Source organism: Carcharodon carcharias, chromosome 13 (genome assembly GCF_017639515.1).
Source record: "Carcharodon carcharias isolate sCarCar2 chromosome 13, sCarCar2.pri, whole genome shotgun sequence".
Classification (NCBI taxonomy): Eukaryota; Metazoa; Chordata; class Chondrichthyes; order Lamniformes; family Lamnidae; genus Carcharodon; species Carcharodon carcharias.
In genome coordinates, this window is record NC_054479.1 from 89,120,124 (window position 1) to 89,137,304 (window position 17,181).

Sequence of the window (17,181 nt, forward strand, 5' to 3'; positions counted from 1 at the left end):
TTGGTTTCAGTTTCGCTAGGGCTCCTTGATGCCAGACTCAGTCAGATGCAGTGATTTTTTTTATGGCTAAGGATATTATAATTTCATATTTCAATGGGTGACCAACCAGTGATCAGCACTACCCTCCCATACCACTGTTACCTTCCAATTTAGCATAATGAGAAAGGGAGGAGGGTACAGCTGAAATTTAACAGGTACAGATATGATCGCTATGTCATGTTTGCAGAAAGAACATTTGATCTACAAGAGCTGGGAAATTGAAGCATTTTCTGATAGTTTGAAAATAACTTGAAATATTTCTGATATACAGCTTTACGACATAGAACGTAAAATAGACTAATAAGTTTCCTTCCCTATCCCTGTAACCTCCACCAGCCCTACAACCTTCCAAGACCTCTGTGTTCCTCTAACTCTGGCCTCCTGAGCATCCCCGATTCCCTTCACCCCACCAGTGGCAGCTCTGCCATCCATTGACTGGGCGCTAAGCTCTGATCTGCTATTCAATTATATCATGGCTGATCTGTATCTTAACTCCACTGACTAGTCTTGCTTCCAAAAACTTTAATATGCTTGCCTGACGAACGCCTATCAGTTTTCAATTGACCTAGATTTTCACAGGCATTTGTGTGAAGAAGAGTTTCCTGGCATCACCTCCAACCAGTGGAACCAACAGAGATAGGAGACTTTATCCCAGCAGCCTGTGCTGGGTTTAAACAGTCCCAGAGGTGTCAAAGAAAGTGCAGTGTAATACTGCCTCACCCAGCCAATCATAGGCTTCCATTTTTAGGCGCCTGGCTGAGCTGGGTTTTTAGGCAATAACATGGAATGATCACTTCAGTTAAAGCAAATGTTCATCAGTAGGTACTTGATGCATTAATTAAAGGACATCTCCATCCTGATTATGTGCGGATGAATTGAAAATTGCTCTGCATCATAGCCCAGTTTTGTCATGTCTAACTCAGCAAGCTGCCTGTGCTGAATGCTGTGCAGAACTCAGCAGCATATTTTTATAAACATATCTTTCCTTTTTCCTCATGGGCTGTCACCTTGTTTCTGATGAAGCAGTGTTGGAGCGAGAGAGAGCCTGGTGCTTTAGGGGATTGATGCCATTGCAATTATGTAAGCAGCTGACTTGATTGACCATCATCAGCCATGCCTTCAGTTGCCTGAGCCTTGGAATCCCCTTCCTGATAACCTCCACCTTTTTACTTCTCTCTCCTCCACTAAGATACTCCTCAGTACCTACCTCATAGACATCTCCTTCCTTGTCAATTTTTATTTCCTGGTTATGCGCCTGTGAATAGCCTTATGATATATTGCTCCATTTAAAGATGCTATAAGAACATAAGAACAAGGAGCAGGAGTAGGCAATTCAGCCCCTTGAGCCTGCCCCGCCATTCAATATGATCATGGCTGATCTCATTTCGGCCTCAACTCCAATTTCCCACCCTCTCCCCATAACCCTTCAAGCCATTACTAATTTAAAATCTGTCTATCTCCTCCTTAAATTTATTCAGCGTCCCAGCATCCACTGCACTCTGAGGCAGTGAATTCCACAGATTCATGACCCTTTGAGAAAAGTAATTCCTCCTCATCTCTGATTTAAATCTACCATCCCTTAGCCTAAAACTATGTAAATACAAGTTGTTGCTGTTGGTTTTAATGAAGTGATAGAGACAATCTTAGTACTTCTACCACTTGGTGACCACTCAGCCAAGGCTTTTGGAAAGCGACACCAGCAACCTTTTACCATCAAGGGATGGTTCCACTGCGCCCAGCAGTTCTTGTTGGACTCGTTTATTGCCAAGTGCAAGAAGATCCAAAATTCTGTAGTCTCCTTTTCAATCATTCAATGGGTTCCCCCTCACTTAAATGTGTAACTGAAAATGCTATTCAATATCATCTCCGCTCCAGCCCCTGATCTCAGGGAGATGACAGCACTGTCTAACATTGTACAAGTGACACATCTCAGTCACTACATGTACTGGCTTCATTTCTAAAATCTATAATTTCAAGAAAGAATAGCAAGTGTGGCAGTAACAAATCCTTCTATTGCAGTCTGAAGATTTTGGGTGTTGGTCTGGAGCAAATTTGGCTCTGACATTAGTGATCAGCCCTGGTAGATTGATGACTGTTGGAACTCCACTTTTTTAGTGCAGTTGATGCACAGAAGAGTATAACAATGAAAGTAAATTATACCCTGATGGTAACACATTTACATTCTTTAATGAATCTATTAATGTCCTTGTGCCTAAAGGTACACATGAATGAAAAGATTTATCAGATAATTATCTGTATCTTTCAAGATGTCAGTTGACATCTATTATAATCTTGTAAGGTTTGAACAGATTCACCCAAAATACCTATTTGGTTAAATAAAATGAATTGCTTTCCATTGTCAGTAATGTTTCCAGTTAGAGCGTTTTAACTTGTGAAGTTGGGCATCAGTATAAATGGTAGCCTGCCTGTCATCTGTGGAACTGTGGAGCTGCATTTGTATAGCGCCTTTCATATCCCCAGCACATTTCAAAGCACAATGTACATTTGAAGTGGAGTCACTGTTGTGATGGCGGAAGCACAGCAACCAATTTACTTAAAGTAAGATACCTCAACAGTAACATGATAATGACCAGATGCTGTGATTGAGAGATAAATATTGGCCAGGACACAGGGGAGAACTCCCCTGTTCTTCTTCAAAATAGTGCCAAGAGATTTTTTTACATTTACCTGAGAGGGCAGATCTTTGGAATTGTCTACCCCAGAGAGTTGTGGATGCTCCATTATTGTGTGTATTCAAGACTTAGATTGACAGATTTTTGATCTCTCAGGGAATTGAGGGATATGGGGAGTGGGCAGGAAAGTGAAGTTGAGGTAGGAGATCAGCCATGATTATATGGAATGGTGGAGCAGCCACCAGGGATTACTCCTGCACCTATTTCTTATGTTCGTACAGGAGCCTCGGTTTAATGCCTCATCTTAACGATGGCACCTCTCAGTACTTGACTAGAGTGCCAGCCTAGATTTTGTGCTTAAGTCTCTGGAGTGTAACTTGAATCCACAACCTAATCACTGAGGAATTGTAGCGCTATCCAATGGCCCACAGCTGACACCTTAAAAAAAAGACAAAGCCCCAGGATTAGTGATGAAAGTATCTCCTTTACTGATAGCTCGTCCTTAGTGTAGTTACAGTGGATTTGAGTTCACTGCACACAACAGTCCATGAAGCTCATCGGAAGTGTTGAATGGTGCTCCTGTCAGATTGCTTTATTGTGTGACTGCCGTAACAGTGAATAGGCAGCTGAGCCCCTCAGACCAGCACTAAATGAACAGCTGTACAATTTTCATTATTACAGGTGACTAGCTCAGCAGTTTTTTTTTTACCTTGCTTAATGTGACAAAGGTTAAGCAGGTTCCTTGCACGTGCTTCCAATTCCATGGGAGCTGCTATTCCTTTGGAAGGATGTGCAGATGTTTTGGCCAGGTCGGAATTTAATACTCAATTTCCTCCAAAGTGGAATCAGTAGCTGGGAAGGCAGGCAAACAGCTGTCTTCTCTTTGTAACCTGCCCACCATCTTTTCCTGATGAGGAAGTATTAACTGGAGCTGCGAATCTGGCTCCAATGCTCCCACCCCATACCCCATGCTAACCCACCCCCCTGCCTCGCGCACCCCCCCGGCCCCCCGCCGCCCCCCCCGCCCGCCCCCACCACCACCACCACCAAAAATTGCTGAGGAAATCGTGTTATCTGTCACTCTGCATTAATATTCACTTCTGTCTTTGATTTGGTAAACAAGCCCTGCCCGCTGTCCACCCGCAACCCCCCCACCCCACCACCACAACCCCCCCACCCCCATAACTCTCCCCAGAATAAACACTGACCTCTCAGACTTAATTTTAGTAAATTATATATTTTTTAAAATTCCTCCACCTCATCGTGACCCAGATTTTTTTGTTATTATTGTCCCTCTCTCTATCATAATTTCTTTCTCTTCCCCATTCTGGATTTTTTCTGCCCCGTGCGTACCCCTGGCTGCCCCAGAGGGCAGAAGTGTCACATCCTTTATTTTCACCCAGTGCTCTCTCTTTTTCTTTCAACCACTTCTGAGCTTTGTTGCCAGTGAATGCGCCGTGCAGTAGTAAGTGGCTGTCAGGTTGACTGTGCCTCCATTCAGAATGCTGAGTGATAGTTATTGGCCCCTGTAATGGAACTCAATTCAAACAGCAAATAAGCTTTGAACCAGTGGACTGGATACAGCAAGATGTCAGCAGTTTAGTATGCATCAGCTCACTGAAGAGCATGTTTATTCTTTCGCACACACTGGAGCAATCAGAGGAACAAACTGGGTGTAATTGGACTGAAATTACCTAAAATCACATTCCGATTTACAAGCAAACTTCCTTACTTATGAGCATTCTATTTGCTATTGTTTGGGGAACGATATGGTGAATTGCAACATGAAAGAAAGTGCCTCATGTGGGAATATTCCCCCTGCCCACCCCCACCCCCCCCATCCCAACCACATCTCCTGATTAAGAATTACTGGGTGGGGAAATTACAGTGAAGAATAGAGAAGTACAGCTGCAGAATATCATTGATGAAGCAAAAAATACTGTCTGAAAATAATAAACGGTTCTGGCCTTTGTTAAATCATGCTTAAATATAAAATTCATTACATAGCAAAAACAAAAACAGTTTCAATGGAAATCAGTGGTTAAATTTTGCTTCCCCAAATTAGAGCAGTAAATTAAGAAAAATGTCATTCTGTTTCAAACCATGGATGTGAAATATGACTGTTAACTCCATGGTGGCTGATTGGAACTTTTGGTTAACAAAGCAAATCATGTTAGGAGCATCAGCAGGTTTGATGTTTAATCTGTGCTGAATTATTAGCTGCACTCAGCTGAGTTTCTGGTCAGGAATTGGACCAGTGTGCCCTAGGCTAGGCAGGGGAAAATAAAATCACCCATTGGACCCACTTGAGGTTTTATCATACGGCCTCCCACCCCCAACTGTCTCTTTTGGTCTAACAGCCTTCCCCCATCACCCCCATCTTCGATATTTTTATAATTATTAAACAAGAGTGTTCAAAGAGTGAAAAAAAACTATGATTTTTCTCCTGAGTGTTGCTCACTGTGTCCTGGTTATTAATCATTAATTCCTGGAGACTCCGGGGCAATTCTCAAGGCTTTGTAGCCCCTGGAGCCACTTCCGATCCAGTGACGGCTCCTGCAGAGTGTAGGAATGTGAGTGGTGTCTGGGGATTGGACTAGACTATCCAGTGACCCCACTGAGCCAGATACCATCCTCACATCTACTATTGAGGCATTAGATCAGGACTTTGGAAACTGTGGGTCATGACTCCCATTGGGGTCACATGATGGGATTTTGGCATCGCGAACTCTGTGGCAGAAATGGCTGTCCTGAAGTGCTCAGACTGATATCTGGCAGCTGTGAAGCCCCTTTATATTTTTTAGTTTTTTTTTTGTTGGCGGGCATGGTCTAATGGACTGCTGTCCAAGGCCTGATTGCTGCTGCTAAAAAAGGCCTGTGAATAGGTAGGTGTTTTTTTTTCTCGTGACCCCACCACCCTCCACTCAACAACTGAAAGCCACCTCCCCTTGCCTTGCTGAAAAAATGAAGCCTCCCAACCCCACCCCCACCCCGCCTACTCCCCCAACTCAGCAATTCTTGCACCCTCCAAATTTTCACTCTGGGGGTCACACAAAGTGTGAGGAATTAAAATGGGAAGAAAGTTTGGGAAGCACAACTTTAGAGTATTGGTATTTGGGCGTTCTGGGGTCTTGAGAACCATTTCCACTTTGGTTGAGGTGGGGAAAACAATTCCAGTGCACATACAAGCCAATGAAATGATAAAACTAAGCTCCATACAGTGCCCAGAGATGTTCCTCTTTGTGCAAGGACTGCTATAAAAGGGAAGCTGTTGCCTTGCAGTCTTAAGCAAAGCCCTCGAAACTCAAGCTATTGATCTGGACACCATGAGCCAATGGCAGGATTGCAGATTGTAGAATGGAGCAACAAGGTTAAGTGTCCTGGGAATGGAGTCACATTTGTTATGACAAGGTGAGGAGGGTCAAATGACTCCCCTCTGTGCCCTATCCTCATTTGACTGCAACAGGTTTTTTTGAAAAGAGTATAATTGCTAATTCAGTGACTACTTAATTGTTCATGTGCTGCAATCATAACAGAAACAACAGGAAAGATTTCTTGAGTTTAACAAAGAAAGAGGTTAGTTTTATTATACTTAAACTGATCTAAGTGAAATCATAAAATATACACTGACTTTTGCTCACACACACCCTTGAAATTCACATACAGATTACAGAGTGGAGAAGGATAGGTTGGCCAGATTAGGGAGTCTGTAAAAGAGTGCGCAGTCTGTAGCTTGTTGACTCGGCTGGCTTCAGGATGAATTTGATGGTCTCAATGCCTCTGATTTTAAAATCTAGAGGCCGGGTTGGTTGTTCTTTGGGAGATAGTGGGTGCTAGGTTTGATTCTCGTCTGCAGCAAGGTGTCCCTCGATGATCACTGTCAGCAAACAAGGCTCGAAGCTTACCAGGTGGGTTGGAGACAAAAAGGAGGGGTTCCATTTAGCTCTTCTCCCTAAGTTGCTTGTCCCCAAACTGCTGAGAAAACATGTGCTTAACACATACAAGAGTTGGCTTTTAATCTGACCTTCCTTTTCCAGCTGCCAGGGGAATTGATAAAAAGACATTGCCCATGTACTCCAAAGTGACTTGATTAGCTCATGTCTGGAAACTAACTTAGCCAGGGTCCCATTGTTGAAGCGATTAGTCTTAGTGACCCATCTCCAATTGTTGAATACCTCAGGTGATTGCTACAGATGCTTTGCTAAAGGGACATGAGATTTGAGGTCTTGACACTCCCCTGAAGTCATTGTCTTTGAGTTTTTCAGACAGGCTGACTCCACTTCAATTAACTGTAATGTGGAACATATAGTAATGCAAATTGGGGTTAGCCAACTTGGATTGTGAGTTCAAATCACTTTAGTTTCTGTGTTTTTAAAAAAATTGTTTTTAAAATCCAGCTGGTGGATTAAAAATCATTATTGGGCATAAAGCAAATCTTCATGACACATTATGCATTGACGTTCTTCATGAGGTATGAGCCCGCACAGCAATGAACCTCTGATGTTGGCAGGTTTGTAGTTCAGAGCCCTGTCATATCTCAACCAGGTTTAGGTATGAAGTACATTCTGTGGGGTGCTGATAAACCAAGTAATTATTGGTTGACTAATACAAGCACCTTGACCCAAGGCATTGACTAGTATATTGTTTTTGGTACATTGGAACCTTCCAGTACTTAACCAAATAAGCAGTTTTCGTATTTGTGCTTTATCAATGAATTCCTGCAGGATAGTTGATATTTGGAGTGGAAGAGGAATCATTGGCCAGCCTAACACTATACTCATACAACTTCCAACACTCAGTGGTAGCAGTCGTGCCTCTGAAGCAGAAGGCCATGTTTGCACTTCAGCACAGAAACCAGGCTGTTGGTTGATAGATAGATGTCAACCAGGGAGATGACTCCCTGCTCTGTTTTGGATAGTGCCAAGGGATCTTTCAGCTCCACCTCAGAAAGGGCCTCGGGCTTACATCTCCAAAAAATGCTGCATCTCCAACAGTGCAGCACTTCCTCAGTACAGCACTGGACTGTACCATCGAAACGATTGTGCGGTCATTTATCTCATTGCTGTTTGTGGGATCTTGCTGTGTGCAAATTGGCTGCTGAGTTTCATACATTACAATAGTGATTACACTTCAAATGTATTTAATTGGCTATGAATCACTTTGGCTTCTGCAGAGGTTAAAAAAGATGTTATATGAATGCAAGTCCTTTTGCACCCTATCTGCTGGTTACAACACAGAGAATGGCTAGCCCTGCTGCAGCGAGGTGAAGATGCTGGTAAAAATCCAATTGAGCAAAAGTCTGCAAAATAATTTGAAATTTCAAGTGCTGTAAAACGGAAGTAAAATGCTTCTGTGATTTGAGCCCTAACATAGTAAAGAAAGTTGCTTTTGGCGCCTGATCTTACATCGGTTTTCAACTCATCAGTTACCTGCCTTTGACTTTGAATATCTGAGTAATTGCCTTACTTGCCTTGGAACTTGGGACTTATGAGCAGGAATAGGCCATTCAGCCCTTCAAGCCTGCTCTGCCATTCAATAAAATCATGACTGATCTGGTTATGGTCTCAACTCCATTTGGCCTCTGCCCTCCATAATGCTTGACTCCCTTGAATATCAAAAATCTATTTAACTCTGCCATGAATAAATTCAATGACCCAGCCTTGATTACTCTCTGGGAAAGAGAATTCCATATACTGACGACACTTTGAGAGATTTTTTTTCCCTCATCTCCATCTTAAATGGTAGGACCTCCTCTTAAGCTGTAACCCCTATCTAACCTCTCCCATAAGTGGAAACATCCTCCTGGTATCTACCCTATCCGTATCTTATATGTTTCAAAAAGATCACCTCTCATTCTTCTAAACTTCTTGGTACAAGCAATGTGAAGTGGACAATGCAGGACCCACAATGAAGCAATCCCGGTCAATGCAAAATTGCAGGGTTAACACCAACTGTGGCAAGGAATGCGTGTATTTATAAATGATATCCATTGCTCCATTACAGCAGTTGTATGCAGCCCAACTTGCTGCGATGCAGGTGTCTCCTGGAGCCAAGTTACATGGCATGTCGCAGGCCAGCCTGAGCAACACTCTCTCACCCAACAACATCCAGACAGAGAAAAGCAGAAACACCCCTCCACCCAAAAGCAAGGTACTGTGATCATCTTCCAACTTATATTGACTTGCATATAATTCCGTTTGTTCAGAATCGATAGACTTGTGATTTAAATTTTGACCTATTCCTTTTCGGGCTACAGGGATGAATTTTATTCAAAATCTGTGGGGTGGGGGCTGAGAGGAATAACCTCAGTGGGAATGCTTCTAAAAATGGAAATTTCTTGCTTTTATTGGCAACATAAACATAAATGTCTTTATTTTTCTGAGAGATATTAAACTGAGGTTCCTCCTGCCTCTTTTGGTGAATGTATAAAAGATCCCATGGCATGATTGAAAGGGGAGCAGGGAATTCTCCTGGCTAACATCCATTCTTCATCCATCACCAGCCAAACAGATTAATGAGTCACTCAATTCCTGTGCTGTTTTTAGGACATTGCTGTACAGAAGTTGACTTTCATGTTTGCCCATGCAACAATGGTGACTGCACATTAAAAGTAAGTCATTGGTAGTGAGGCCACTTGGGACACACAGCGGACATGAAAAGTACTGTATAAATGCTGGCTCTGTTTTCTTTGCAGAGTCCAGGAAAGGTCAAGCATTTTAGAATTTGTTATCATCAAAATTTTTAAAATGGAGCTCTTTAAAAGAAATCTGAGTTGCATCAACAAGGAATATTGTCAATACTTAGCTTTGAATAGCTTTAGCCTGTTGTCTGGTCTTTGAGGTAAGAGCACATTGGGCAAAGATTAATTTTGGTAATTTTGTGTTGGAGAGGGACCTCCTCTGATCACTTTCCATTGAAATCATTAATGTATCTTTTAGAACATACTTATCAGTTGTAACCTAACCTGCCAGGCAGAGATCTGCCAAAATCAGCATGGCTGACTGATTTACACCTCACCCAATTTTGCTTTCCCTTAAAAGACAATGGAAGCTAAAATGGGGTGGAGTGTTTAATGGGCAGCCACTTCAATCCCATCACTTCCCTGATGGGTCCTTCAGAATAAACTTACCCCCATTGTTGTACTAGAGATAGCAAGATGGGAAAACTGTTTACATTGTCATCAATACATGTGGACCAGAGGTACAAACCCTTCCCCACTCCAGATGTTCAAAGCTCAGCTGCATGGCAACAGCACAAAATTTAGGATTTATTTTATGTTATTTCACAGGATGTGGGCATCACTGGCCAGGCCAGCATTTGTCGCCCACCTTTAATTGCCCTTGAGAAGATGGTAGTGAGTCGCCTTCTTGAATCGTTGCAGTTGATGTGGGTTATTTATTTCTTTCTTTGTCTATTTCCGATCCCCTCCACCCACCCCACCACCACCGCTCATTTCTGTCACTAACTCACCCGGTCCATTAACAGTAATTCAGCAGGTTGGGTGTGAACCTTACTCAGACCCTGGATTGGCGATGGTATTCTGAGCCACTGTTGCTCTATTGACAGATGAACAGAAGCGGGCAATGTCCATGCGTCACATCAGATAAGAAGTTCATTCTATCGTTCTGCTTAACAACGTGACTGAGCATTGACATTGTACTTTGACTATTGTCGAGATAATCTGGATATCACCTTCCCAGCAAGGTCGCTGACTACAAGCTCCAGTAATAATTTTCAGTCTAGAACTATCCTCCTATTAAAATATTTATTGTACTTTGTACATAGCAACCTTTGACCCCTCGAACGGATGTGTCTGTAGCTATCTAAGTGCTCTTGCATCGTTATCTTTTGTATTTATTTATTTATTTTTGTGTGAGGAATGCTGTTGCTGGGAAAACTAAATATTTTTTTACCTGTTGCTCTTGCTGTCGGTCTCTGACTCACAGGTCATTTACAGCAGAGATTGTTGAAATGTGTGCTGTCATGCTCTCTCTGAGCAGCCCATTGTGTCTGTAGCTCATCACTTGACCCCGGTCACCACACTGCTGTTTGGTTGTGGGATCTTGCTGTGAGCTATTGCATTTTCCAGATTAGAACAGCGACTACACCTCAAGTGTACTTCATTGGCCGTAAAGCACTTTGGGATGCCTTGAAGCTGTGAAGGTGCAACATAAATTCAAGTTTTTTTCTTTATTTTAAAGCTACCCTCCCATGTACTGTTTAGGAAATTCCTTCCCCAACAACCACCCACCACCCCCCAACCCCCCACCCCACCTCTCCCGACACCAGAGATCCCTCTGAACAAGACTGCTAACTCGTTTTGTGCAATAAGGATGAATACTTGTACTTATATTTTTGCAATATGAAAAACGGCAGCCAATCTTCATACAGCAAGATCCCACAAACTGCAATATGATAACAACCAGGGAATCAGTTAAGTGATATTGCTTGAGGGACTAATAACGGCCAGGACATCAGGCTGGGCCTCAATTTAATCTTCTCCACAAGATGACACCCCTGACACTGCAGCACTTCTTCAGTACTGGACTAGTGTATCAGATTAGATGCCTGTGCTCATTGGCGTGGGACTTGGACCCTCTGACTCAGGCGAGAGTCACTGCTACCCACCGAGCTATAACTGACAAGACTGACAAATGAGCCTTTTTTTTTTGCTGTAAGTACATATACACTAGTTACCATGTTCAGACTTCCCTGACCTCACGTCTGATTTTGAACTCTCAAGAGTGGGTCATTAGCTAGAAATAGGTTCAAGCTTTGGTACCAGATGTGAAGGGATCAAGGATTCTCCCAAGGACTCAGGATGGTCCATCTTTTTCTCCTTGTCTCCCATATATTGTAATGTTTATTAATATTACCTGTCTCCTTTACATTTCTTCACCCACACCAGTTTCACACAGACATTATTTGTAAGAGGGCAGACATGCTATTTGTTCCAAGGCCTCTGTCAAGGCTGTTAACCAAAATTCTGTTGTCAACTTGCACAAGTCCTGTTTAACCATCAGCCCTGAGCTTGCTGACCTACATTGACTTCCAGTCCACCAATATCTCAATTTTAAAATCATGTGCAAATCTCTCCTTGCCCCTCCCCTGTCCCTCTCACCTCCTCGAGCCCTGCTCCACCTTCCTCCAAATCTGACCTGTCTGCACTCCCCATATTCTTCACTCCAGCACAGCTGGCTGGGCTTCCAGTCATCTTTGGCCTGAGCTCTGGAATTCTCTCCCTAACCTTATTGTCCCTCCACCCCTCTCTCCTTTAAGGCAATCTTTAAAACCAACCTCCTTGATCTAGTGTTTGGTCACCTGACCTCATGTCTCCTTCTTTGGCTGGTTGTCAGTTGCTGTCTAATGGAATCTCTTGTGAAGCTTTGGAAGTTTTGCTATATTCGTGTTATACAAGTGCAAGTTTGTGGTTGTTGCTGTTGAATCTGTTACCAACACATGTTGAAAGGCAAGCCTGGCTGACATGTCTACAGATTCCTCCTAGACAGCACAGCCAAGGTTGGGAACTCCTGACATCAGGTACTGCGATATGATCAAATCGATTACTCCATCACATTGCATTGCCCATGGGGAGCACATTGTTGTAATCCCTCTTCCGTTATATTAATTTCTTATATGTTTCAACGCCGATGAGCCCTGTTTTTCTGTAAAAGTATATTAAAATCATAAGTTGGGAGCACTCTTTGTAGATAAAGAAATTTAGAACTCATTGTTTTTGTAGCTTTTGAGGGAGCTTGAAAATTTGTCAGCATGAGTAAACTCTGATGCTAAAAATTGATTCCACTGTGCATCCCTGCTGAAAGCAGGGCAGAGTTCAGTTTCAATCGAGAAGAAAATATAATTTGAAGATTGACAGTAGATGAGATACATGCTGTGCTCCATTGATTTTTATCTAGAGAGATAAAATATGTATAGAATATTGTTAAAAGTTCTTGAAATATGTCTATGTATGTAATAGAGAACAACAACAAAAACTTACATTTATGCAGAATCTTTAATATGAAAAAACACCTCAAGGCACTTCAAAGGGGAATTATTAAACAACATTTGACAGCAAGACACATAAGGAGATATTAGGACAGGTGACCAAAAGCTAGGGCAATGAGGTAGATATTGAGGAGCATCTTAAAGAAGAGAGGTAGAGAGGTTTGCAGAATTACCAAATTCATAGCATTGTTACAGTACAGAAGGAGACCATTTAGCCCATCATGTCTGCATCGGCTCTCCAAATGAGCATTTCACCTATTCCCATTCTCTTACCTTCACCCCATAACTCTGCATATTGTTTCTTTTCAAATAATCACCTAATTCCCTCTTGAATGCTTTGATTGAACCTATCTCCACCACCCTGTCAGGCAGTGCATTCCAGACCCTAACGACTTGCTGTGTGAAAAGATTTTTCCTTATTTTGCTTTTGCTTCTTTTGCCAATTACTTTAAATCTGTGCCCTCTTCACTCTCGATTTTTTCACAAGTGGGAACAGTTTCTCCCAATCTACTCTGTCCAGACCCCTCATGATTTTGAAAGCCGCTATCAAATCTCCTCTCAGCCTTCTTTTCCCCAAGGAAAAACGTCCCAACTTCTCCAATCTATCTCCATAACTGACGTTTCCAATCCCTGGAGCCATTCTCACGAACCTCTTAGGGAGCAAATTTCAAAATTTACAGCCTAGGCAGCTGAAGGTACTGTCCCCAATGGCGGAACAATGAAAATCAGGGTTGCGTAAGAGGTCAGAACTGGAGATTTGTTCTCGTAGGGTAGTAGGACTGGAGAAGGTTACAGGCATAGAATATCAAGGTCTTCAAGGGGGTTGGCTGTGAGCTTAGTTGGCTAAAAGTGTAGTGCAGAATAATGCCAATAGCGCAGGTTCAATCCCTGTATTGGCTGAGTAGTTTTTAGGACCTGCCTCATAGCTCTGCCCCATAGTGATGCATCTGCCAAGCTACCTAGACGTCTTGAATTCTCCTTGCCTCTGGGGTCATGCAAAAGCAGCCAAGAAAGTGGAGGCAGCAGCATTCACCCTTCCTCCACTATAGTTAAATTCCTTAGCAAAGGTTTAACTGTAAAGTATGACCTTCAAAATCGCTTACAGCTTGGACATACTCAAATAAAGAGGAGTCTACCATTATTACTACTGTTAAGGTCTTAGGAACAGGAGAGTCCATTCAACCCTTTGAATCTGCTCCACCATTCATTAGATCATGGCTGATCTGTACCTCAACTCCATTTACTGACATTACTTCCAAAATCCACGAATATTCTTACTGAATAAAAATCTATTAATCTCAATCTTGAAAAAACTAATTGCTCCAGAAACCACAGGCTTTTGTGGGAGCGAATTCTAGATTTCTAATACATAGGCCCCATATGACAGAGATCTGGTGATTAACGTACAAAAGTAGAATCTGTTGTCCTTGTGCTTCAAGCATAGTCTCTTTTGAACATTGTAGAATTTTAACAATTACTGCAGATTCACTCAAAGATGTCAATGTTGCCAGGAATGGATAAGTTTTACGCTATATCAGCAAATCTTATGGATCTGAGGTTGTGGGGGGCAGCTATAGTTGTCTGTTTCTCTTCTCTAGGTGCTGAGAGACATTGGAAATGATTTAAGGCCTAAAGCTTCTGATCTGACATGCAGGTGACCCTGCGGGCCCACCCTATGACCCTCATCACAAAGACACCAATTTGACATGAGTGACCTATAGCCCGTCTGCAAGAACATGCAAGGGCCTCGTCACCCCCACGTCCTTCTGAAGGCAGCTTCCCTGCTGAAAGGCTGCCATTTGATCTAACATTTAAAATCATATTCCACAGAGAAAATTAGAGAAGCCAATATCTGGAGAAATGTGTTGTTTCTCTCCTGGACTACGTGTGGTAAAGGATGTTAAGATGTGGGGGGCGGGGAGCGGGGCATGTGGTTTGATTGAAAATTTCAAAATGGAGATTGATAGGTTTTTGTTAGGCAAGGGTTATTAAGGCTTACAGACCGAGGTGGCTGAACAGAGTTAAGATACAGATCAGCCATGATCTAATTGAACAGCAGAAAAGGCTCAAGGGGCTGATGGGTCTACTCCTCTTATCCATGTTCCTGCAAATTCACGAGGCAGCAGCACAGTGTCTGTGTAAGAACAAAATGTTGTTTTGAGTCAAAGCCCCACCACCTCCACCCCATGCCCCCATGAACTAATTGTTGTCTTATTAATCAGTCCAGGAGTGTGTGGGCGCAGCTGCAAGACGAACATTATCTGATTCAGCCATCCTGTCATGTGAACGTCCTATCTTAATTTGATGCAATTATTTCATCAACGGGATGATATCAGCAGCCTGATTAATTTATAAAGCATGTTTTTGCAACTGAATGTACCTCTTTGATTCTCATTATGTGCACTGATAGTGGCAAAATGAGTATTTATGAAGAAGACTGCCAAATCCTCTTGTTTATTGGTTTTTGGAGCCATGAACCGCGGCATTTAATAAATACTTGCACTCTTTGCGATGATCTCCGGCTGTTTCTGCCTTACTCACTGTGTGGGGTTTTATGTTTCTGTTGTTGTTTTAAGGACGAAGTGACACAGCCATTGAACCTCTCAGCCAAGCCGAAAACGCTCGACCCCACAAAATCGCCCGCATCGCCAACCTCCCCCCAGATTCCCTCCTTGAAAACGAGCACGGGACCCAGCCACCTCAAACCTGCCATGTCCGCCACATTGAGCGGCCCTCCCGGCCGAATGACTTCAATAGGTATGGCACCAGCTCACTCTGCCACCTCTTCTTTTGTTCTTTGTGCCAAATCTGAGTGAGTGATTGAGTGCGTGTGTATGTGTGTTTGTTTGTTTGTGTGTGTGTGTCTTTTTTCCAACAGAACACTGTTTACCAAATGAATGAACTTATGAGTCAGATGTTCTACATGCCAAAAAGGATCCACTGTGCCATGTTTGTAGGGATCTGTCTGACAGAGAAGTGACTTGTTTAGTGTTTGAATGGTAGCTGCATCCTATATGATATTCTCTCCTCCCTCACTGCCTCCTCCTTCCCTTCCCTTCCCCTTGCTCCCTGTCATTTAGTGTACGTGTAGTAACCACCTCCTATACTGCCATTCCTCCTCTATTGCAACCCTCTCCTTCCCTCCCTCCTCCTTCCTTCCCTCCTCCTCCATTCCTTTCCTCCCCTGCTCCTGCCGTCCCCACCTGCCAGGGCTCCACGTTGTGCCAGATTTAGATTCTGATAACAAGTTGCAGTCACAGCACTGGACTACATCAGCAAACCTGACAATAAGCTTGAAAAGCAGCAAGTCTCCACTCATAACGAACTTGCATTAATACGGCCAAATTCCAGGGCGTGACTTTAATGAAGGCTGGACATGAAATAACATGTTGGGAGAAAATTCAGATCAATTCTTTTCTGATGATGTCACTGCAGCTGCTATTTCCTTTTATTCATTTTGTTGAACTGTTTCACATACCTGTAAAAACTTGCAGGGAAGCATGCACGATAAAGGTGAAAGAATGTAGGTGCTTATTGTTCCATTGTAACTCTTTTTTATCTGCATGCTCAGAGTTTGGTAGAGGAATCACATTTTCAGAAAGAAAGGGTCACAGAGTAGATTACATCATTTATGTTTTAGTACTGGTTAAGATTTCACTGATATTTTTACATGAAACATAAGATATTTTAAAAAGAAAGGAAGACCTTTCATTTACATCTCACCATTCACAGCATTAGGACCCCCCCCACCCCCCATAGAGAATGAAATACTTTTGGAGTGTAATTACTGTAGTGATGTAGGAAGTGCAGCAGCCAATTTGCACACAGTATGCTCCCAAAAACAGCAATGACATAATGATCAGGTAATCTGTTTTAAATAATATAGGTTGAGGGATAAATATTGGGCAGGATATTGGGGATAACTTTCCTGCGCTTCTTCAAAATAGTGCCATAGAACTTTCACATCCACCTGAACAAGCAGATGGACCTTGGTTTAACATCTCATCTGAACGATGGCACTTCCAACACTGCAGCTCTGCTACGCTGCAGTGCAGTATTACACTGGAGTCTCAACCTTGATTTTTGTGCTCAACCACTGGAGTAGGTCTTGAACTTAGAACCTCAGGCAGAATTGTTCCAGATTTGCACTAAGTGCAGTAAGTGGCCGGGAAAAAGGCCGTTTTACCCACTGGCCGCAATGGCGGCTTTTCGCATCGTATCGTCCCATTCCCGCCTCATTAATTATGCAGCCACAGGAAACATGGTGTCTCATTGGCGGGCGGCCTGCCTCTGATTTGCCCACCATGCCATTACCTCACCGCTTCCTCACGCAGGGTGCCATAATTAAACTGTAGCTGTGTGCACACTCCTCAACGCTTGCAGCCCAGGAGGGCACCAGTGAAGACGTGGCCTCAAATGGTGAGAATCGGTCCGCCGATTCAGTGACACATCCTTGAGACGTCTTCTGGACATCTTGGAGGCCCTCTGTGATGTCCTCTAC

At 43.0% G+C, this 17,181-nt stretch overlaps 1 protein-coding gene across 4 annotated transcripts in view; it reads left to right on the forward strand.

Annotated features, from left to right (window-relative positions):
• Positions 1-17,181, forward strand: part of sox5 (SRY-box transcription factor 5) — a 406,357-nt gene that overhangs the window by 238,822 nt on the left and 150,354 nt on the right. For all 4 annotated transcript variants that reach the window (XM_041203211.1, XM_041203209.1, XM_041203210.1 and 1 more), the window contains 2 exons: positions 8,676-8,822; positions 15,257-15,437. In XM_041203211.1, the coding sequence (XP_041059145.1) occupies positions 8,676-8,822; positions 15,257-15,437 (328 nt within the window). The remainder of the gene's footprint in view (positions 1-8,675; positions 8,823-15,256; positions 15,438-17,181) is intronic.